This window comes from Typopeltis vanoorti, chromosome 9 (genome assembly GCF_054136105.1).
Source record: "Typopeltis vanoorti isolate ZY-2024b chromosome 9, IOZ_Tvanoo_1.0, whole genome shotgun sequence".
Taxonomy (NCBI): Eukaryota; Metazoa; Arthropoda; class Arachnida; order Uropygi; family Thelyphonidae; genus Typopeltis; species Typopeltis vanoorti.
The window spans coordinates 38,663,380-38,687,688 of record NC_143557.1 but is presented as its reverse complement, the minus strand read 5'-3'; the positions used below and the strand labels follow the sequence as shown (position 1 = coordinate 38,687,688).

Below are 24,309 nucleotides of genomic sequence, written 5' to 3'. Positions count from 1 at the left end.
GTATGCTTTGGCTGAAATGCAAACCAAATATTTAGTATTTAATCAAATCATGCTTCACTACATCCCTAATTACAACAGAACAGCAGCTATAAATATATTATTGCACATATTTTTTTAATGTTTCTTCATTCTGCAAGTTAGCATAATTCTTAATTAAATTTTAAACTTTGAGAATTAAATTTTATAAAGAAATGTGTTGAGCAAAAAAAATAAATATTTAATTTTTATATCAATTTTTAATGAGTATTACATAGAAAAAGTGGATGCTATTATTATTATTATTATTCAGGCCTCCATGGAGTCAAAAAACCCATCGTGGGAGGTCCTTCCTAGGAAACACAAAGTCTATCATATTGAATTCATTGATCATTCTTGCTATCACCACTATCAGGCAATACATTACACAGTTCAACCAATCTCCATGCAAAGAAACTACTCCTCACCTCTTGCTTGCAACTTCCAGGGATGGCCCCTTGTCATCACTCCTTCCCGCTGTTCCACCAAGCAAAAGATTTCCTCGACCCTGTAACTACCTCTCAACAGTTTAAAAGTCTCAATCATATCAGTCTCAATGTGGAACCTCTCCTTCTTCTATCTACCAAACTCTGCAGTCCACATTCTCTAAGCCGATCCTCATAACTAACATTGTTCAGTACTGAAACTATCTTTGTTATCTGCCTCTGTACCTTTTTTCCTCTTTCCACAGTTAATTTATTCCCTTCAAATCCTGGGGACCAAATTTGAGAACAATAGTCTAAGTGTGGTCTGATCAGGGTCTTATACAATGGAACAATAACTCTTTTATCTCTGCAGGTCAGCATCCTTCTCAGTATTGCAGCAATCCTCTTGGCTACCTTCACCACCTTTGCAATATGTTCCCTGAATTTCAGTTTTCTATCAGTCATCACCCCCAGATCTCTTGTCTCCCCTACTTCTTCAAGTATGCAGCCTGTCATCGATGTATCCCAAACTTCAAGACTTTACATTTTGCTGCATTAAACCGATACTCCCATTCATTTGCCCATCTGTCTAGTTTATTCAAATCCTCTTGCAGGACTGCTGCATCTGCACTATTACTAATAACCCTTCCCAGCTTCATATCATCTGCAAACAACTGAATATCCCCCTGCAATCCATTGACATTGATATAAAGGTTAAACAATATAGGTCCCAGTATTGAGCCCTGTGGTACCCCACTTGTAATCTTCTGCCTCCTTGATACTGCTCCACCATATACAACTCTCTCTGATATCTATCAGACAGCCAGTCCTAAATCCAGCCGACTAATCTGACATCTAAACCCATGTGCTGCAACTTAAATATCAGCTTATCATGTGGCACCCTGTCAAATGCCTTTGTAACATCCAAAAAAAAAATGGCAGTATATGCCTTTCCCTCATCAACTGCTCTTGTTACTATATTATAAAAAGTCAATCATATTACTAAAGCAAGAGTTCCCCTTAACAAATCGATGTTGACTCTCGCAGATAACATTACTCTCATCTGCCCAACACAGTATATGGTACCTCACTAATTCTCCCAGATCTTAAGAACTGCTGATGAAACACAAACTGGCCTATAGTTAGATACATCCAGTCTACTACCACCCTTATGCAACGGCAGTATCTTACCTTTCTTCCATTCCTTGGGTACCTTTCCCGTAGCCAGACTTTCCTTGAAAAGCCAGGTCATCGGAGCTGTCATTTCTTTAGCATATTCTCTCAAAACCCCGTGATGAAATACCATCTAGTCCCACAGCTTTACTGACATCCAGAGTATTGAGTATTTGGAACACACTCTCCTCTTGCACCTCTAAACCTTGAACCTGCCTTATCCCTCTAGTATTAAAACTTACGCCTCCAGGATGAAATACTCTAATAAAGTGTTTATTGAACAACTCCACCATGTCCTTTGCATCAGTCACTCTATTCCCATTTTTATCCAACAATGTCATTCTTCCACAATCATTTCTCCTCCTATTGGCCACATAACTAAAAAATTCTCTAGGATTTTCTTTGGATCCTAGTGTCACTCTCTTCTCATATTCCAGTTTTGCCTTCCTTACCATATTAGTCACCCTCCTGGCTTGAGTCTTATATTCTTCATGCATCTGCTGTCCATCCCTCTCCTTAACCTCTTTTTCACCTGCAGTTCCTGTTTGATATTGTTTGTCATCCACTTTACACCAAATTGTGTCCATTTGTTCACTCATGGAATACAGCTTACTATTGCTGCTAACAAGTATTCCTTCACAATTTCCCAAGCACTAATGATATCCTGGCCTTCCAATTCTGCCATCCATGGAACTGCCCCAAGTTGATATCTAAGACTATTATAATCACCTGTCTTATAATTCCACATACGTTCCCTTTTCTTTGATACTCCTGCATGTCTATTCATCTTCCAAGTCAAAACCACATGGTCATTCTCTCCAACAGGGGTAGAGATGTCATCTCAGTTATTATCAGTTCTTCTGATGCTATGACCAAATCCAAAACTCTTGAACCTTTTGTTCCCTCTATTACATGTTATCTAAGACATTTGTCCCTCAAAAATTCTAGAAATTCCATTCCCTTATTACAACATGCATTTTCCTCTTCCCAACTTATACTGCTATAGTTAAAAATCTCCCATAACAATCATTCTTTTTGCACTTGCCAAGCTTAACTGCCTAAACATCTCCTGCTCCCCACCCTCTGTGCTCCTTGGCTTGTAACATCACCCTACTAAATATCCTGTCTTATCCACCTCTACCTCACACCATGTGCTTTCAAAAGTGTCACTGCCTTCCAAAGTCTCTACTTTTAGAGGACATAAGTTATCATTTATCATAAGCAGTACTCCATCACTGTGTTTTCTCTTCTTATCCTGCTGAAAAATGCTGTACTCTGCTACTTCTATTCCTGTTATTATATCCTCTTCCGTCAACCATGTCTCAGAGATCCCAATAATCTTTGGCCAGGCTGATGCTATCAGCACCATCAAATAATCTTCTTTATTCCAGATACTCCTGGCATTAGTATAAAGCATAAAAATGCCACTGCTTCTATACCTGTCATTATCCCCTCCAGACTCCACTGGACTCAGTGTTACCTGATGTCGTCCCCCTTCCTTCAAGCACCCATTCCCACAAGAGGCCACCCCTGCTACCATTTGCCCTAGGAATTCTAGTTACCCTGCATTGACACACCGGCTCATTCAGAAAAAACCACAATCTCTCCAGATGCCTACGTCTTTACTCATTCAAATGCAAGAGGTCTCTCGCATACAGCTCCTTTTTGTCCTCAAATGCCCTCCAAGCATCCACATATTCCAATCCTCTCTTCTGACACATTCTGGCTATTATTCTATTCATTATTACTGCTTTTCTTCTCAGCTCATCATTGTCATACCTGGATAACACACACTATCTTTGTTCTCTCTGTTTTCTTTTGTACAACCTCAAGCATGAATCTCAGGTCTCTCGCCATCCGATTTACACTGCCTCGCTTAATTGCCATAGCCACACTTTCTATCGTTCTTCCAGGCAAACACTCCTCTGACATCCTGTCTTGCACACGACAGATCATCGAGTCTCCATACATCATATCTCTTACCACTCTGTTCCTTGATTGCTCACTTGCATCTCTCTCTCTCTCCTCTAACCCTTTCTCTCTGTGTTCCCCTTACTTACCTGCTGTCCAGGCATCACTCTGTGCCTAGTTCCAGCACTCCTCCCTCACGTTCAGGCCAGCCTGGTTGGCCGAGTGGTTAGCGTATCCGCTCTCCAAAAGGCTGCAGGTTTGAATCCCTCCGTGGGCATGGATGTTTGTGATTGTCTGTGAAAGCACTAGTGGTGATAGTTGGCGGTAGATGGTGTTGGTGTTAGATGATGAAGGTTGGTGGAGTAGTGAGATGAAGAGATGTATAGAGTTGATGCCCTCCCTTGATGAGTCTTGGACTCCCTGGAAGTGTGATATAATAATAATGATTCTTCTCATTTTCTCTCTCTGACTGTTTCCATTCTCTTCTCTTCTATCATGCTCATAACTCTCTCTCATTTTTTCTCTTCTACTGTTTCTATTCTCTCCTCTTCTATCATTCCCATAACTCTCATTCCTACTCTGATTCGCCTAATATCTCCTCTTCCATACTTCCCATCTCATTCCCGAGACATTCCCCTTCCTCTTTCAGCTCATCTCTCTCTCTCTCTCTCTCTCTCTCTCTCTCTCTTCTATCTCTCTCTCTTTGCAAATGAGCCACTCTTGCTCGCCATTCATCCTCCCAATCAAGACAATCTTTGAGAACTTCACAATTATTCAAGCCTTCCACACTCCCCACTCTTATTTTTTCATTCATATTCTGCTCATTATTCTCACCCTCTATAACACTACTTGTCTCTCTATGTTGAGATTCTCCCACCCCTGATGTAGCGAGGTCGGTTATTGTAATATCTAACTCACTAATTTCCTCCCATTGCCTACATTTTGCACATATATGCATTCCTCCTTCTCTCACCTGCCACATATCCAACTGCCAGGATGCATACATATAACAAGCACCACATGCCACAAAATCTTGTAATATGTTATGCAAAATAGTCCTTAAATGGGAAGGACTTGGTAATTGGAGCTGTAGTTGCCACCATCATTCAAATAGTGCCAAGGAACTACTATAACTGAATGCTAAATACTAAATGCTCTCATCGTCGTCGTCGTCTGGTAGCATCCTCTAGCAAGAGGGTTGCAGCAGATGAGCAGCTCTTCTCCATTTCTGTCTATCTGTCGCTTCCATCATTCTTAAACCAGTCCATTCCACGATGTCATTAAACCACTCTCTAGTTGGTCTTCCACGTCTTCTCTTCCCCTCAACTTTCCCTTGTAATATAGTTCTTGTCAGTTGTCCCGAAGAACCTCTCAGAAGATGTCCTGCAAATCTAGACTTTCTTTGCATAATATTTTTTAGCAGTGTTCTTTCCATCCCAACTCGTCTTAAAACTTCTTGATTTGATATTCTTTCTGTATAGCTAATCTTTTCCATCTTTCTATAACACCACATTTCCAGTGCATTAATTCTTTCCATATCTCTCTTTCTTAGTGTCCATGACTCACTTCCATAACTTGCAATACTCCAAACTGTTGCTTTAACTATTCCAATTCTAACGCCTATTTTAGTGTTCTTGTTTATTAAAATTCTCTTCATTTCCATAAATGCCGATTTAGCTTTGTCTATTCTATTTCTAATGTCCAACTCTGAAGTTCCTTTCTCTGAGATCCAGCTACCTAAATATTGAAATCTTTCCACTTCTTCTAAAATCTTTCCTCCACATCTTATCTTTACATTATCTCCTATTTTTCTGCCCATTATCATTATCTTGGTCTTTTTTATGTTAATTCTTAGTCCATACTCTTTACAAGAGTTTTCAATTCTTTGAATAATTTGTTGTAACCCATTTTCACTTTCTGCCATCACTACTACATCATCTGTATATCTTAAGTTATTAATGATTCTTCCGTTTATTTTTATTCCTTCTTCTACATCCTCAAGTGCCTCTCTAAACATCTGTTCACTATAAAAGTTAAACAATAATGGTGATAACTTGCATCCTTGTCTGACTCCTCTCTCTACCGGGAATTCTCCTGTTTCTTCTCCATTTACACATACTGATGCTATTTGTGACCAATATAATCTCTTTAAAATTTCCATTTTCAATATCCATGGATGACGGAAAATATTTTGAGGAAAATAACACAAAGAAGAACGTTAGTTAATAGTAAAACAGAGGAGATAAAAAAGCAGTATAAAGACTTGAGTAGAGAGATACAAAGAGAGATCAGAAGGAAAAAGGAAGAGTGGTTAGATGAAATAAGTAAAGATACAACAGCAAAGGCAGAAAGAAAGGACATAAAAGGTGTTTATAAAAACATTAATATAATGACAGGAAGGAGAAAGATGCTAAGGACTGGAGCAATCAAGAATGAAAGAGGTGAAATTCTGATAGAAAAAGAGAAGATATTACAGAGATGGGAAGAATATGTAAGTAAACTTTATGAAGACAGGGAAAGAGGAGAAAATCAAAGGAAAGAACATAGTGGGCAGAGACTGTGCATCATGAGGGAGGAATTGAATCTAGCAATTCAGAAGATGAAAGAAGGAAAATCCCCTGGAATAGATGGTATACAGATAGAACTTATGAGGAATGTAGGTGAAAAAGTTATGGAAGTGTTATGGCAAATTATTAACGGAATTTATGAGGGACAAGAATTACCAGAGGAGTTTAGAAGATCAATTTTTATCCCCATTCCAAAAAAGATGGGAGTTTTAGACTGTAACAATTTTAGAACGATAAGTCTTATAACTCACACAGCAAAAATTCTGGTGCAAATAATTTTAGAGAGAATTAGGAATAAAATAGAAAAAGAAATGAATGAGGAACAGTTTGAATTCAGAACCAACAGAGGAACTAGAGAGGCTATAACTTGTCTAAGAATTATTGGGGAGAAAACATTAAACCATGGTGGAAAGTTGTTTTTGGGATTTCTAGATTTTGAAAAGGCATTTGGAACTATTATAACTGAATGCTAAATACTAAATGCTCTACTGCTAGCTAATTTACTTACTAATTTATTAAATTATTAACTAATTTATTTACTTAATTAAATATTAAAGATCCAACATTATTTCAAAGCTGAATGTTTTAGAAACTATGAAAGCTTCATAAATTTGATTTAAATTTGATTCCAGTTCATCCCACTTCAATAGGGTTGAGATCAAGGTTCTGTGGAGACCATTCAAGTGTGGTGACATTCATGCGCACAAACCATGCAATTACAGCAGCAGCAGCCTTATGACATGGTGCATTGTCTTGCTGAAACAGACAATGGTCAGTTCTGTAGAAATGCCACGAAGTAGGAAGCATTGTGTTGTCCAGAATGTTCCAATACCTTTCGAAGTTCAGTGTTTGTGGTACCACAAACAGAGGTCTGTTGTGAAACCAGGGAAAGCAAGATCATACCATCACACTGCACCTCTGAATTTCATAGTTGGGGTTACACACAGTATTAAACAAACACACAGTAGCAAACAGCAACAATTAGAGTGGGTATCCACCTCAGGAAACATAAGAAATACATTTGGCACCATTGTTATGGCAAATCAGGACTAGCAGACCACGTCGTCTTGGCATCCCTTCACATAGGATTAAATGGAAGAAAACAAAAGTGCTACACAGAAGTCATTACAAACTTGTAAAAAGGCTTTTGTGTTCGTCATACATGTTGTTTAATTTTGACGGTATATATCAGAACACAGAATTATGAGCAAATAATTATTTATTAACTTATTGCTGATATTTTGCTGGTTTTATAACCAGCATCTCAGAGCACAAAAACATAGTTTGTCACAGTATGTGAGACTACAGCAACAATATGGTGTGACAAAGGGACTAGTTTACAAAAAATTGTAGCGACACCACAAAGACTAAAGTCCTAATTAGGTGCCCTCTATCTTAAAAAGAGAGAGAGAGAGAAAAAGCAGGTACTAGTTATGCCTTAAGATGACTGCCTCCCAAATATTAGGCAAATTTATACAGCCATATTTGTTGAGATTTGGAATATGTTTCAAGGGCTTCTGTGCAGTACTTTTGTTTTCTTCCAGTTGATCCTGTGTGCAGGGATATCCAAAGCATAGTCTGCTAGGCCCAACTTGCCATAGCGATAGTGCCGGATGTATCTTTCATGTTCACTGATGTGGATATCCAGTTCTTCCTGTTTGACTGTAGTAAGCTTGATCACACGAGCAGGGCTTTGTAGACGCCTGGATGTGATAAAGGAGGGATGCTGTCCTTGAGTGAATGATGAGTTGCTAATTTGGCACACGGTCTGAATACGGTGCGTAGTTGATGTTTATTGAGAATTCTAGATATCTTTTCTGATGTGCCTTTAATGTACGGGATGGTGACTGTTTTGCAACACGTGTTTTGTGTCCCTAAATTCATAAATATGAATGTTGATCATCGTGTAACCTTAAAAGAAAGTGTTTTGTTGTAGTTTTCTGCGGTGGATAGTGGGAGGGTTTTTTTAGGAGCATTTAGTATTTTGTTTATCTTATGCAGATTATAGTCATTGGCCAAGACGGTGTGGCATAAGTTAGCCAGTTCAGCAGCAAGAGCATTGTCATTAGAACAGATTGCTCTCGCTCTGTGGGTTAGCGTTTTTAAGATACCATACTGTTGAGAAGGGTGATGGTTTGATTGTTTGTGTAAATATCTCCCCGTATGTGTGAGTTTTCTAAAAACTGAGAATGATAAGGAACCATCTGGAAGACGTGTGATTAGTGTATCCAGGAAGGGCAGACAGTTATTAGCTTCCAGTTCCATTGTAAAGTGGATTTTGGGGTGTTGGCTGTTTAAATGCACTAAGAATGTATCCAATGTGCCTATGCCATATGGCCAAATAGCAAGCATATCGTCAACATAGCGTAGCCTGGAGAGGCTGTATTGATAGATGGTTTTTCCAGGTGTTCTATGTAGAAGTTGGCTAAGGGGAAGAAAGGGGGGGAGCCCATAGCTGTCCCATCTAATTGTTTGTGTATTTTCCTTTTCCATGTGAAATATCCTGCATGTATTGTGAATTTAAATAGTTCCAAGTCCTTATCATTCTCAGTTTTTAGAAAACCCACACATACAGGGAGATATTTACACAGATATTCACACCATCACCCTTCTTAACAGTAGGGTATCTTAAAAACGCTAACCCACACAGTGAGAGCAATCTGTTTGAATGACAATGCTCTTTCTCCTTTCGACAAGCAGAGTTACATTGCACACAGTAAGCTAAAGAAACAATGATTTGATCACGGGTTATTCTACTGGCATGACTTCTAGTGAAAAAAAAAAAAAATTACAACTTAATTTAGAAACTACATCAAAGCTAAATTCTGTTTAGCATAACATGAGAAAGACATTCTTTTTTATATAGATAGGACATCATTGTTACTGAAGAAGACTATTTTTTTATCATTGCAATTGTTATTTTTGATTTAGGATTCTGGATTATCTACAGTCTTGTTTCTAGTTACCTCTTGGAGAGAAAGGTTCCATGGGTAGAATATGTGCCTTCCATATGCTTGGGATTTTTAGACCATCATTATTGTTCAGATTGGGGTGGTTGATAAGAATCTCATGGGCTTCCTTAAATTTGCTTTCATACCATGTTTTGGTGTGATGTAAACAACTGGTGCTTTTCCATTCAATTCTATGTAGTGTATTCAGGGCATGATCAGAAAGGCCAGCTTCACCATAGTTATTATATTTAATGTGTCGTTTATGTTCCTTTTGTTTGATAGGAATTGTGCATCCTGTTTCATTGCACTTATACTTCAGGGTGAGACAGTAGAAGGAGTGGGTTTTTGGATGAGTTGAGTAAGCTTTTTAATTTTGCAGGAGGTTTAAAGGTGGCTTTGAGGTCGTATTTTTGTAGTATTCTGTTTATTTTATCTAATGTCCCTTTAATGTAAGGAATGGTTATAGTTTTATTGTAGTCTGGTTTATCTTTGTTTTTTATTGAGGTCTTGTAGTTTTGTTAATAGTGTTAAATGAACAATGCTCTTGCTGCTGAACTGACTCACTTATGCCACACCTTCTTGGCCAATGGCTATAATCTGCATAAGATAAACAAAATATCAAATACTCTTAAGAAACCCCCTCCCACTATCCACCACAGAAAACTACAACAAAACAGTCACCATCCCCTACATTAAAGGCACATCGGAAAAAATATCTAGAATTCTCAATAAGCATCAACTACGCACTGTATTCAGACCGTGTGCCAAATTAGCTACTCTCATCGTTCACTCAAGGACAGCATCCCTCCTTTATCACATCCAGGAGTCTACGAAGTACCCTGCTCGTGTGATCAAGCTTACTACAGTCAAACAGGAAGAACTGGATATCCGCATCAGTGAACATGAAAGATACACTATCCAGCACTATCTCTATGGCAAGTTGGGCCTAGCAGACCATGCTTTGGATATCCCTCCACACAGGATCAAATGGAAGAAAACGAAAGTACTGCACAAACTTTTACAAGTCAGAGAGATTGATCTTAGAAACCTTGAAACATACTCCGAATCTCAACAAATATGGCTATATAAATTTGCCTAAGATTTGGGAGACAGTCATCTTAAGACATAACTAATACCTGCTTTCTCTCTCTCTCTCTTTTAAGATAGAGGGTGCCTAATTAGGACTATATTGTGTTGCTACAATTTTTTGTAAACTAGTTACACCATGTTGTTGTAGTCTCGTGTACTGTTACAAACTGTGTTTTTGTCCTCTGAAGATGCTGAGGACAAAAACAGTATCGGCCTACTGCTGATATTTCAGCAGTAGGTCGATAAATAATTATTTACTTACAATTCTGTGTTCTGATATATACCGTCAAAATTAAACAACAGAAGTCATTGCAAGTCGGAGAATGTTTTTTTTCTTTTTTTTTTTCTCGGAATCACCAGCAGTTTTAAAACATTTTTGCTAAACCTCAAGCATGGCTGTATCAGGTTACCAAAAATCTGGGAGATCATTTTATGATGAAATTAATACTCATTATCCTCTCTCTGTGTGTGTATCCAACAATAGATGATTCTAATTAGGACTGTACTTCTTTGTATTCTCCCTTACAATTTTCAACTGTTCCCACTAACTAATTGTTACTGTTTGCAAACTCTTTGTACTCTGTAGATGTTGAGTGTAAAACTAGCAGAATATCAGCAACTAAGTAAATAAATATATTATTTATATTTTTATTAGTAAGTTTTTTGTGTTATGAATTAAACAGTAATTAAAAACTCTACATGAACTGCCAACACCTTAGCCTTTCTACTCATTTTGTGCATTGTCCCACTGCTCTTTCAGCTACATTATGGAGGTACTTAAATTTATATTTTCAACATGCCTGCCTATTTTTTTACTTTGTCATTTTTATTGCAAATCTTATATCATAGTTGTTACAGCAGTACTCCAGCTAAAGAATTTATTTAGAAGTATAATATCATTTTAACATGCCTAATTTTGATATTGGATTTAATGCTACTTTCTTGATAATGCGCTCTTATAGATGATAAATAATAGTGGATATAGTAGGAACCCTTGTCTTACACATGATATTATATCAGACCATTGTAATAATGCGTTGCTATTACTTGTTATTTATAAAGCCTGCTTGGTTATTGCGCCTTTGAAATACCGTTATTCTAATTAGCAGTGCGCGCCTTCTCTCTCGTAACATTTCTTTCTTATACTATTGCGTACTATGTTTATCTACCTTTCACACTACGAGTCTTATGCCTAAGGATACTAGAGAATTTTTTTTTTTTTTTTTTGAGACTGTGCCACTAATATAATTTAATTGGCATAAAACTCAGTAATACGGCCAGTTGATTTCTCTCTCTCTTTCTCTAACACAAATTTCCTTCAGGAAAACTTTACACAAACAGTCGTGGTCTATTTGCACTTAACTATATGCTTTGGCTATCTCACTTGGTTTCCCGCTTACAAGTCCGATATTTTTTTTTTAGAAACAGTGCATTGTAAAATAAACAATCAGGCGGCATATAAACTCTATAAACGGCTCTATAAACATATAATTAAAACACATTTATTTACATTTTAAATAAAGTACATTAAATAAGCGATAGGGAGGTTACTCTTCTCTACCTATCCTTTATGCTTTTGGTATAAAGAAACAAACTTTTTCTTTTCAATATTAAATGACTAAACACTCTATTTACCCTGTTACTTCTCTGCTTAAGAAAACCAAATTGCTGAGTCTAATTTACTCATAAAGAAATTAACTAACTATTGCAAGTTATCTTACAATTTATATTTATATTCCAGTTAACAACCCAGAGGACTCTAGAGATTAGCTAGTTATGGCAAGTTATCTTACAATTTATATTCCAGTTAACAGCAAATCAGAGGACTCTCTTATAGATATTTCTTATTACTATTTCTTATCAGTCCATCTATGACATATCTCTTAGATTACAAAAAGAATGTACATTAGAGATTGGACACACTTACGGAGGCTCTTTGTCATGACACCTTCCATAGGTCCTTCATCAAAGTCACTATGGTTTTTCTATCAACACAGGCCTTAGGTTTCTGTCCGGAGAGTCTTGTTTCAGGGGGGCGCTTCGTCGGAATATTTGGTGGGTCTTGGACTACAATCTTCCCGGTGCCCAAAAGTTCAGGCAAGAAGTTTCAGCATTCAGGCTTGAAGATCGTTCTGCAGCTTTTGGCTTCCGTTGACTTCCCGCAGCACTAGGACATCCGACCAACACTTGGCATCGGCTGTTCTCCCAATTTTTCTCTGGCTCTCTCGGCAACTAGATCTCGGCTCTCCTCTGTCAGCAGCTGGACCTGGACTCTCCTCTGTTGGCATCTGGATCTGGACACTCCTCTCTACTGCCTCTGGTTCTTTGCTGTAAACTGCCCCTAGTTCTCTGCCAGAAACTGCTTACGTTCTCTGCTGGAGACTGCCTACCAATGTTCGGCTCAGTCCTCTTTTATTTTCCTTTCTCTGCACCTTGCACCAAGGGTTGTAAACCCCGAAGAAATCGGCAGTTCTCCTTGATCCTTTTGTTAAAGCCGGCCCGTTTTTTTTTTCCTCGTCTTGTCGGGCAGCGGAAACTTCTCTAAAACTAGCGGACCTCTTGGATACCAGCTTTGAAGGTGTTCGTGCACAAAGCTTACAAACAACTTTCTCACACACTTTATCGTAAACAACCTTCTTGTGCTCTTATACATAGCTATATAAAAGTTCCAATGGCAAAGCATTGCCTTTGTTTTTAACATTCTAGATACTTTAGTTAAAACAGTAAACACAATCAATTCCCATAGGGTTATTTACATTAATAAAATACATAGAGACAGACAAGGTTATTTTTTTGTAGCTTTCTCATCAGACTTGACCTCTGTAAAAATCGATGTAAAGCGCTTTGGTATTTTTAAGCTACATCGAGTTTTACACCATCTCTCTCTCTCTCTCTCTTTTCCCTTGAATTCTAATTGTTGACTCATTGCTTTAAGTATAGATTGGATATTATTGTATTGCGATATCCCATTACATAATTTAATTGTAGACTTTCAGTATCTTTTCTCCTCTTTTATCATTGTTTATGCCTTAATCCAAACCTACAAAACTTAAATTCAAGTCTTTTTATGTTCTCTTGATTTTCTTGACTGTTTGTTGTAAAGTAAAATTCTGATCATTATAATCTCACTTTGGCCTAAATCCTTCTTCTTCCCAGATTTTTCTTCCTCATATACTTTTGCCTTCTTCTCAGATATGCTTGCATAAATCTTAGTGTCGCTTTCACTGAACTGAGTTTTATTTCCCTATTTCCAAATAGATACTATTAGAGTTCCTGTCATCTGAATTTTATCTTCTGACCAGTCTATTTGAATTACCAGATATTGCCTGTCCCAGCTATCTTTCCTTTTTCAGTTTTCATAGCTTTTTTTCTGCCTCATGTATTAATATATATTCCTGATTACCTTCCTCTTGAGTATTTTCTGCAACTAGTCTGTCACTGTTATTCTCATTTAACCATTTTCCAAAGTAATTAGTAAAATTATTCATAACTAGCTAGTAAAATAATTACTAATTATGAAACATTCTTAATTATTTTTATTAGTAATTGCTGAAATAATAATTCCAGACATTCAGGATATCTTTATCCTCAGTTTTTAAGTTGCCTTTATCATCTTGATTCCTCTCTTTTTCCAACATTTCTAAGATTTGCCAGTAGTGTCCAGAATATTAGGTATTTGACAGGGTGCCACATGATAAGCTGATATTTAAGTTGCAGCACATGGGTCTGGATGTCAGATTGGTCAACTGGATTCAGGATTGGCTGTCTGATAGGTATCAGAGAGTTGTGTATGGTGGAGCAGTTTCCAGGAGGCAGAGGGTTACAAGTGGGGTCCCACAGGGCTCAGTACTAGGACCTATATTGTTTAACCTTTATATAATGACATAGCCAGTGGATTGCAGGGGGATATTCAGTTGTTTGCAGATGATGCGAAGCTGGGAAGGATTATTAGTAATAGTGCAGATGTGGTAGCCCTGCAAGAGGATTTAAATAAGCTAGATAGATGGGCAAATGAATGGGGGTGTCAGTTTAATGCAGCAAAATGTAAGGTCTTGAGGTTTGGGAAACATCGATGGGATGCTGCATACTCTATGGGAGGAGTTATACTGGAGGAAGTAGGGGAGACAAGAGATCTGGGGTTGATGATTGATAGAAACCTGAAGTTTAGGGGACATATTGCAAAGGTGGTGAAGGTAACACAGAGGATTGCTGCTATTATGAGAAAGACGCTGACCTGCAGAGATAAGAGGGTTATCATTCCGTTGTATAAGTCTCTGATCAGACCACACTTGGACTATTGTTCTCAGATTTGGTCCCCAGGATTTGAAGGGGATAAATTAACTGTGGAAAGGATACAAAGACGGATGACAAAGATGGTTTCAGGACTGTACAAGGATAGTTATGAGGATCGACTGAGAGAATGTGGACTGCAGAGTTTGGTGGATAGAAGAAGGAGAGGTGATATGATTGAGACTTTTAAACTGTTGAGAGGTGGTTACAGGGTTGACACTGGGGAGTTCTTTCGCTTGGTTGATCAGCGGGAAGGAGTGATGACAAGAGGCCATCCCTGGAAGTTACGAAAGGAAACGGTGAGCAAGAGGGTAAGGAGTGGTTTCTTTGTGTGGAGGGTGGTTGAGCCGTGGAATGCATTGCCTGATGGAGTGGTGGGAGCGAGAACGGTCAGTGAGTTTAAAGAGTGGTATGATAGACTTTGTGTTTCTCAAGGGGGGACCTCCCTCGATGAGTCTTTTGACTCCTTGGAGGCCTGAATAATAATAATAATAATAATAATAATAATAATTTTGTGATATTTATCTTCTGTATTCTTATCAAAGTTTTTCCCTAACTTTTATGCATATTGTGTCTGTATTCCTTCAGCGTATCTGTTGGCTTAATTTTTTTTTCCTTTTCCAGGACTATCTGAGCAGAACAAACAGTCTGTCCATAATAACACAGACTGCAAGACAAGGAATTCTATCAACTCCAGGATGTGAGAGAGAGAGAGAGGGGAGGATATTTGGCTTTCAGAGAGATAAGGAAGCTATTTAGTTTATGAACCAGATGGAAAGAGATGTGTAGATCAATCTGGCAAAGAAGTCTTGCAAGTTTTTCTGATAGTCCTTTAACACATAGAACAGAAATTGTAGAAACTTCTTCTCGAGGAGGATTAAGATGAACTCTATAATTAATTATTTTATTGATTGGTTTTGCATTATAATCATTGAAGATGAAGGTAGCTCTGATAATAGATAGTTCATTATTTAAAAGAGAATCAGGAGAACAAATTTTATGAGTTCAGTTAACCAAAAGATTTAACCATACCATATTTCTGATAGAAGTGATGATGTGAAGCAGCATTAATGTATTTTCCAGTATGCATTGACTTTCCGTATAGTGAGAAATACAAGCTGCCATTAGATTGATGTAGAATGAGAATCTAGAAAAGGAAGACAATTGTTATCTACTGTTTCAAGTGTAAATTTAATTGTTGGGTATGCTGAATTAATTTTCTCAAGAAATTCATGGAGATCAGACAAGGAAAAGTTCCACAGCAAAAACATCAACATAACATATCTCTACCAGATAGATAGTATAGATATGGATGCCACTTACACTAATTGAAAAAACATTGAGAATATGGTATTCAAAACATTCCTTAAAATAATTGGCTAGAGCAGAGGAAATGGGAGATCCCATAGCTGCTCCTTCTATCTGCTTATACAGTTTGTTTTAACAGCTGTATAAGCAGATAGAAGAATTAATGACAAAATCAAATAATTTTACAATATCAGGAGAGAAAACATTATATAGTAATCCAATTGTATCAGCCAGAGGGATGTTTGTGAAGAGTGAAACTATATCAAAACTAATTAATACACATATGGGTTGTAAGGATAACCCTGAAATTTTATTCTTGAATTCTACTGAATATTTAAGGAAATAAGCAGAATTTCCTGTAAAGAGAGAAGATTAGATAGATGTCTTGAGAGTTTAATATAGGAGAGCCTATGCAATTCACTATAGATCCTAATGAAACATTTTCTTTATGTACGTTGTTAGACCATAAAGTTGGAGAGGTAAAACATGATGAACTCTTATCTTTATGAACTCTGTATTGATAACGGCTATGAAATGTAGCCAAAAATTCTGCAAAAATAAATAATAAATTAGTGTAAGTGGCATCCATATTTATTTTTATTCTAATGTCTTCTGCTTATTTCTCGATTTTAAAATTTACATTGGTATTATTTAGCAGTATCTCACGTATGTTTCATCTTCTTTATCATCATACTGCAAATTATATTAGCAAGATACTACATCTCTTAATTTTTTTTCTTGTTGCACTTCTTTTTCCATTGATACTGACTTTGTTGATAATGATGCCTGTTTTCATTTCTTCTGTGATTGAATTTCTTTCAGTAGTTTACTTCTCACAATTTATCAATCACTAACCATCCATCAAGGTTCCATTCTGTAATTATTATTTCTCTTGTTGCCACTTGTAGAAGAATTCCTTTGAACTTTTTTTTAGCTGCTGCCCTCGCATATTGCATTTTCCTTACTGCTTGTCACATTTCTACCCTGCATGTACATTCCTCATGCATCTTATCATTACTGACTGTCTTGCACCTCCTAATAAGTTATTTACTCGCCCAATTGTGCTTTACTCTGTTTAGCCGCTTAACTCTTGAAACAGTGTATGGTTTATCAGATGCATTCTAATCAGTTCCTATATTCCACCAACCTTTTTCTCACATCAACCCATGGTGTCGATGCTAATTGACCATATTAGTGTAAGTGGCATCCATATTTATTTTTATTCTAATGTCTTCTGCTTATTTCTCGATTTTAAAATTTACATTGGTATTATTTAGCAGTATCTCATGTATGTTTCATCTTCTTTATCATCATACTGCAAATTATATTAGCAAGATACTACATCTCTTAATTTTTTTTCTTGTTGCACTTCTTTTTCCATTGATACTGACTTTGTTGATAATGATGCCTGTTTTCATTTCTTCTGTGATTGAATTTCTTTCAGTAGTTTACTTCTCACAATTTATCAATCACTAACCATCCATCAAGGTTCCATTCTGTAATTATTATTTCTCTTGTTGCCACTTGTAGAAGAATTCCTTTGAACTTTTTTTTAGCTGCTGCCCTCGCATATTGCATTTTCCTTACTGCTTGTCACATTTCTACCCTGCATGTACATTCCTCATGCATCTTATCATTACTGACTGTCTTGCACCTCCTAATAAGTTATTTACTCGCCCAATTGTGCTTTACTCTGTTTAGCCGCTTAACTCTTGAAACAGTGTATGGTTTATCAGATGCATTCTAATCAGTTCCTATATTCCACCAACCTTTTTCTCACATCAACCCATGGTGTCGATGCTAATTGACCATAGAGTTTACCATAAATTGCCTATCTTATAATTTCATGTATATTTTCTTGACAGTAATTCTTCCCTTTTTGACCATCTCCTAAGTCAGTACATTGTGATTTTACTGATGATAAATTTGTTACCTCATTCACAACTACATGTGTGAGGATATTGCAAATTCAAAACTCTTAACATGTTGTGTTGCTCCCATCACATTCTGCTTAAGATAGTTATTCCTCAGAAATTCTGTTTGATTTCATACATCATTTCCTTCTATTCCACATTCCTATAAAACTACAGTTTACCATTAGATTCATCCTTCTTTTTACTTACTCAACTAATTTGTAGAAATTCAGTGTGTTTTAAATAATAAGGTGACACACTTTTTTACTACTTACATGTGGGAAATATGACCTGCATTAATTCAACTGTGGTATCTTCCTAGGTCTGGCTCCCACTGATCAGACCTCAAAGTTTGCAACTGGTTTGGGTAGTGACCCTTCCATAATGCATATCATTATGCATATCCAAAAGGAAGTGTCATTTGCATTATGGGATATTAAGGCAATTGATGTGAAGTCATCAGCCTCTAAGTACAAGTAGCTTAGTCGTGAAGCTGCTCAACCTGCAAACTTTGTTTACTTAAACCTGGATAAAGTAATGACTAAGAATATAATTTCTTGGTAATTACAATTTGTCTAACTTTACATTATCAGTGTTCTTAACGTTCTTGGTTTATAACAACATCCTATTAGATATATTGTTCTTCCTATTTCATTCTCATATCAGATGGCCTCACTGCCACCATATATAACTGATAACAGGCTAACTCATATGCTATGTGAATTCACCTGTCTCATATGGAAGGTAGCAGAGTTTCCCTTCTTGAGAAATTTTTGGTTTTCTCTTCTGTATTCTAGCCAGTTGTCCAGAAGGACATATGTAATTAACAGATATAAAACTTTGTCCTCATAGCCTCAATTGCTTCAGTTTCCGAGCCATCACATGTGTTGCTATTTTCCACTTCCATCCTGAACAGATATGATTTCTCTGCAATTATTAACAGTACTCCTCCTCTGCCTTCATCTTCCTGACTTTCTTTGGAAGATTCTGTACCCCTCAGTTTCCATTTACACCTATATATTCTAAGTTAAATAGGTTTTATTTATGCCACTTATTCTTGAGCACACTGATTTAATCATTGTTCATAAACTCAGCTCCTTTATTTCTAATTCACCTTGCATTAGTATACGGAATGTATACAAACATAATGATTACCTTCTATTTAAGACCATTCCATCAGCACCATCTCTCTTTTCTGTTTGCTGTACTTCACCCCTCTCTCTCTTTCTCCCCCCACAGAACTCAGACCGCTGACTCTGTCAGAGTTCCCTTTTGCAATCTGCTGTTCTACCCATCTATAATTATCCTCATTCTTGTATTCATCTTTTACACCTCTCTTCCACATTCTGCTTTTCTCTCTTACTCCCCTGCTCTCTGATCCTTAGCCTGCACTCTCTGTATTTTGAGTCTGTACACCTCTCTCATCAAAAAGCAGTTGCTCCAAGTGTCCAACATTGAACTCATTCATATTATTATTGTCTTAAGTACCCTGCACTCTCTCTCTGTATTTTATTATTATTATTATTATTCATGACACCTCCAAGGAGGCCGAAGACTCATCGCAGGAGGGCACCTACTATACAGCTGTCTCCACCACTACACCGAACCTCTACCAATCATCTCCATCAACGCCATCTACCTCCCACCACCACAACTAGTATTTTTTGTCTGTAAATTGTGTGTGTTCTGAAGGGCCGATTTGTCTGTATGCGGGATGAAAAACCCGAGTTTCCAGGAGAAAAAACCTTGCTACCTCCATATGAGATCGGCTAACTCACCTTCGATTGAAAAAGTCCACATAAAGATTCCTCCCATCGAAGGGCGCAATGTACCGTCGTTCTTCCAATTGCGCTACGGAAGTGCTCCATCATTTTGAGTCTGTACACCTTCTCTCTCATCAAAAAGCAGTTGCTCCAAGTGTCTAACATTGAACTCATTCATATCATTGTCTTAAATACCCTTCCAAGAAGTCCAAACTGATCAAGGGCAGACTTTAATTAAACATGCATCTTATCTCTCCTTGAACATATTCGCTAAAGACTTGCTCACAGCATCTAATAGTTACCCATTTCTCACATACTAGCAACACACCAAGTCATCCTTTCCAGAGATGACCCTTGGGAACTAGCTAGGTGGGACAACTGAGTTCTACCTCCACCAGCCATAAGCTGCACAATCTCACATGTCTATACTGTAAGATTCCTTTAAACTCTTGTGCTCCTCAAGGGTGAACTTAAGTATCCTAGATCAGTTGTGAGATGCCATACATGGTACTAATGTACTATAGGTTGATCAGTTAACCTCTCGTGTATGGGCTCAACATAAAAATAATAAATAAATAAAAAAAGCCTAGGGGCTAAGAGCAATTAGCATTATTTTAATAGAAGGAAATATGAGGGCATGGGCATCTCACTTTGTTATAAAGATTAATAGAATTGGAGCTTCAAGTAGAAAAAAAACTCTTTTAAGTGATTATTCCTTAAATTGGAACCTAAGCTCTAATTAATTTATGGAAATTATAGCAAAAATGAAATAAAAATATAATAATGGACATTTTACATGACAGTTATTTATGACAACTCACTATGGATTTAATACTTATATCATAATTTTTATTTAATACCGACTTTTTAGCCTCAAGCAGTATTCAGATAAAACAATTGCAGAGAAAACTGGAAGTGACTCAAGAATGGAAACAACATGCAAACTATATACACATGATGAAAAGTGGAATGTCTAAAATACATTAAGGTCCTAAGTGTGCAGATTTAAACAAGGGACAAAGTATTAATTAAAAAACAAAAAACTATTGTCTATAGAATGTGTGAAGTGCTGTTTCCCATAATAAGGAAAATTTCAGTCCATCATTTGGGCGGTGAAGCAGAATATCAATCATTAATGCTAGATCTTTTTAAAAATTCCAAATTGAGAAGTCGGTTTAAAAATCCCTTATATTTATTGTTCGATGCAAAATGCTTGCATAAAGCTGGATAATTTCTCCACAAAGCAAGAGCTGTTCGTAAACTGCAAGCTGCCCATCGTGGTCCAAACACACGGCTGATCTTTAAAATTTCGATACCAAGGTCTTTTGCAATCGTATTTAATTCTTGTTGATTTTTTGATGATTGATGATAAAAAGCATATAATTTATCCATAAATATTTTAAAATGATTTATTTCCTTAATGTTTTTTTATCAAATCGTCTAATGCTAATTGTAATCGATGAGCTACGCAATGCCAAATCACAATGTTGGGAAATTTTTGTAGAAGTTTGATTGCAACACCTGATTTGTTTCCTAACATTACACTAGCTCTATCAGAACAAAATGCAATGAAATGATTTTTTATATAGTTATCAGAAAATCCATATGAATTTAAAGTAGCAATTATAGTAGCATGTATACATTCCACTGTAGTATTTTCTAGTTCTACAAGATTATTAAACAAGAGGAACAAGGGACTCGCAAATTTGAGAAAAATTTAACAAAGGACTCGTGCGAGCCCCTTATAGCCCACCACTGATGGTAACTTATATGGCAGGGGATATGACAGACTTCAGGCTGGGCTAAAGACAGACTTTTATCTTTTATAGAGCTTAAAAAAAAGCAGAAATCTTGTTATAGGACAAAAGGACACCTGTAGGCCACCTGATCTAAGGAATTCCACTATACCTTAAGAGATAATTTTAACTTAAGGAATAGTGATATGATGGACTTATCCCTTGTGAAGCAGATTGTAGTCCACTTCTCCATTTTCAGAAAGAAAATTCATACCCTTTTACATCATCATCATTGTCAAAAAAAAAAAAATCTGGCACCATTAAGACTATGGTACATTGATCTCTTTCTCTGTGCTCTACTTGAAGCACTGCTGTCTTGAAATAAATTACATAGGGTCCCCCCTTCCTCTAAGACAGCAGTGCTTCATCATCATGTCACCATTCCTTTTGTTAAACAGGCACTTTGCAGGAAAGCAAAGTGCTTAATTTCAGATTTCAAAAACTCATTAATTCATTACTAAATTATAGGAACATGTTGTATTGCGATGGGCTCCTTTGGTATAATTATTGTATTGAATGTCAGTAGGTTTCTTCAAATATAATGATATTGATTTAATAGCTAATACTACTTTCAACTATTTAAGCAGATTGATAAAAATGGAAAACCACAAGTAGTAAACAAACATGTATATGGTAGAGAAAACTGCATATTGAAGATGATTTTCTGAGACTGGAACCACTGAACTTCTTTAGATCTTTTAAAAGTATCTCTCTCCTGTTAAATTCAGCTTACATTCCAATATAATAAATGCTGTTAACTTTTATATTTCAGTTATTTCCACTGCTCAAGCGGTTGGGGGCTACGGGTTTACTAATTGAGTATGAGGATATGTTTCCTTACCAGGGAGACCTGCTTACTGTTGTGTCAGCTGAAGTCTATAGGTTAGTTTATATGATCCTTAAATTGACAGTTACTATTGTGTATTAGCAGTTTAATAGATTTATTTATCTATTTATTTTTTGTTAATCTTGTGTGAACTCTGTTCAAAATATTACAAAAAGTGAGACAAACATAGACAAGTGTGTTTAAAGGTTTAAAGTGGATAAAGTAAAACCTGTTTACAGAAACTTAAAGCAACATATTTATAAGTTGACTGTTTAATTGTGGCACATTCTGTAGAGCATAACAAGAAATTATGAAAGTGTTATTATCAGCATTAAGGAACAGTAATATTTGGAGACTTCTTCAGCAAATGTAATACCTTTAATTGGATGGTAAGGAAATTTAGAGTAATAAAATTAATCTTATACAGTAAGCTTTATTGTTTGTTTTTGAGTTTCTTAAAAATGTACTCAATTATTTTATTTTTATTTTTTACTTTTTATTATTAAAGCAAACTTATCCAGGCTTATGATGAGCTTTAAACTTTTCATTTTCATTATTTTTCTTTACATTAAACATTCATGTCAGGCTGAGTAGCCTGTTACAGCAAGCAACTCAGTTTTTCTGACTCTAATTTTTTACTTTATATCAACTCCACACATGAGAGATTGCGTATCCTATGGGACATACAGGGTGTTCGGGATAAATTTGACAGTTTCGTAAGGAAAAAGAAAATCTTCTTTGTATCTATTAAATTTAATGAATTGACAAAAAAACATTACAGGCAGAGTTAATTACAATACTATCAACAAGATTTACTCAAAATAACCACCATTAGCATCGATCACAGCTTCAATTCTGCTTCGGAACCTCGAACAAGCTGATGCTACAGTCTCCCTGGGAAGGGCCGCAAAAACTGTTTTAATTTTATCCATTAACTGGGCTTTTGTATTACTGGAAGTGCGATTGGTGTCTTTTTCAACTGCGCCCCATACAAAATAATCCATGGGGTTAAGGTCTGGGGAGTTTGGAGGCCAAACATTTGGACTGGTGAAGTCGTAGAAATTTTCAGACAACCATTTTTGACTTTTCCCAGAGGTGTGGCAAGGGGCCGAATCCTGCTGCCATACATACGGCCTACCATTGGCTACCCTTGTTATCCAGGGCTTGACTACAGTTAGCAACTCCACGAACAAAGCCCGAATTCCAATGCCAGGGTTCTTCAACACCTGTTCCTGCAGATTTGCGAGGAATTCTGCTGTACGAACGCAATCAGATCGTCTGCTAGGGATCTTTCTTCTTGCTACATCCTCGTAGTCACCATTGCAAGTCTCTAGTTCATGCCTGATTGTTTTTACTGTATTCAGGGAGCATTGGGCAGCAGTCGTAATATCCTTATTTTGATGGCGGGCACGAATCATCATGATACAAGTTATTCTCTTCCATGATTCAGGTGGGTTCCAGCTATCCATCCTTTCTGACATCTTGTATATGAATGAAGAAGGGTCCAAACTTTTAAATGAAGAGAAGTGTGTGTTAATACATGTAACTTACGGAAAAATATAATTAATTATAAATATGTCAAATTTATCCCGAACACCCTGTAGGATATGCAATCTTTCTTACATAATATTTTTCTTTTATGCATTCACTTCTTACCCACATGACAGCAATGTCATGTGGGTAAGAAGTGAATGAGAAAGAAGGGATCTCTTAATGTGTTTCTTGAATAGTTGATGGTTGTAGTCATTATCCTTCACAGGGAAAATTCTTCCCCTTGAAGGATGAGTCTAATCTTTAAAGGTACCTGTGTCATAATGATTAAACAACAACAAAAAAATATAAATAAATAAATAACCACAGTAATAAACTTTAATGAAAGGCGCTGATATTTCATACTGAAGTTAACAGAACATCATCACTGTGTGGAAACATCAAGCAATTTAAAGAACAGGAATACAAAATAAATAATACAACAATTAGTTTACCCATTAAAATCATTGTGTGTGCTTTATGCCACAGGTACCTTTAAAGATTAGACTCATTATCCTTTGTAGGGAAGAATGCACAAAAACAACGAACAAGTTTGGGAAATTATCTGTTTTACAAGGTAAGCTTCATGAAGAATTTCAGCTACGAGGATTGTTTGAAAAGTTTGGTAAAAAAATAAGTTAAACACATTTTTTTTTTGGAAAAAATCACCTTTATTTCTCAACATAGTCTCCATCGAGGGCTACACGTTTGGTCTAGCAAGTTTCCAATTTTTTCATCCCATTTAAAAGTAG

General features: G+C 36.6%; 1 protein-coding gene across 3 annotated transcripts in view; it reads left to right on the top strand.

Annotated features, from left to right (window-relative positions):
* Window positions 1–24,309, top strand: part of LOC150102983 (hexosaminidase D-like) — a 229,779-nt gene that overhangs the window by 60,379 nt on the left and 145,091 nt on the right. For all 3 annotated transcript variants that reach the window (XR_016548766.1, XM_090397339.1, XM_090397338.1), the window contains exon 4: window positions 21,974–22,083. Coding sequence is in view for 2 of the 3 variants with exons in the window: in XM_090397339.1 (XP_090253465.1) it covers window positions 21,974–22,083 (110 nt within the window). In the remaining variant the exon portion in view is untranslated. The remainder of the gene's footprint in view (window positions 1–21,973; window positions 22,084–24,309) is intronic.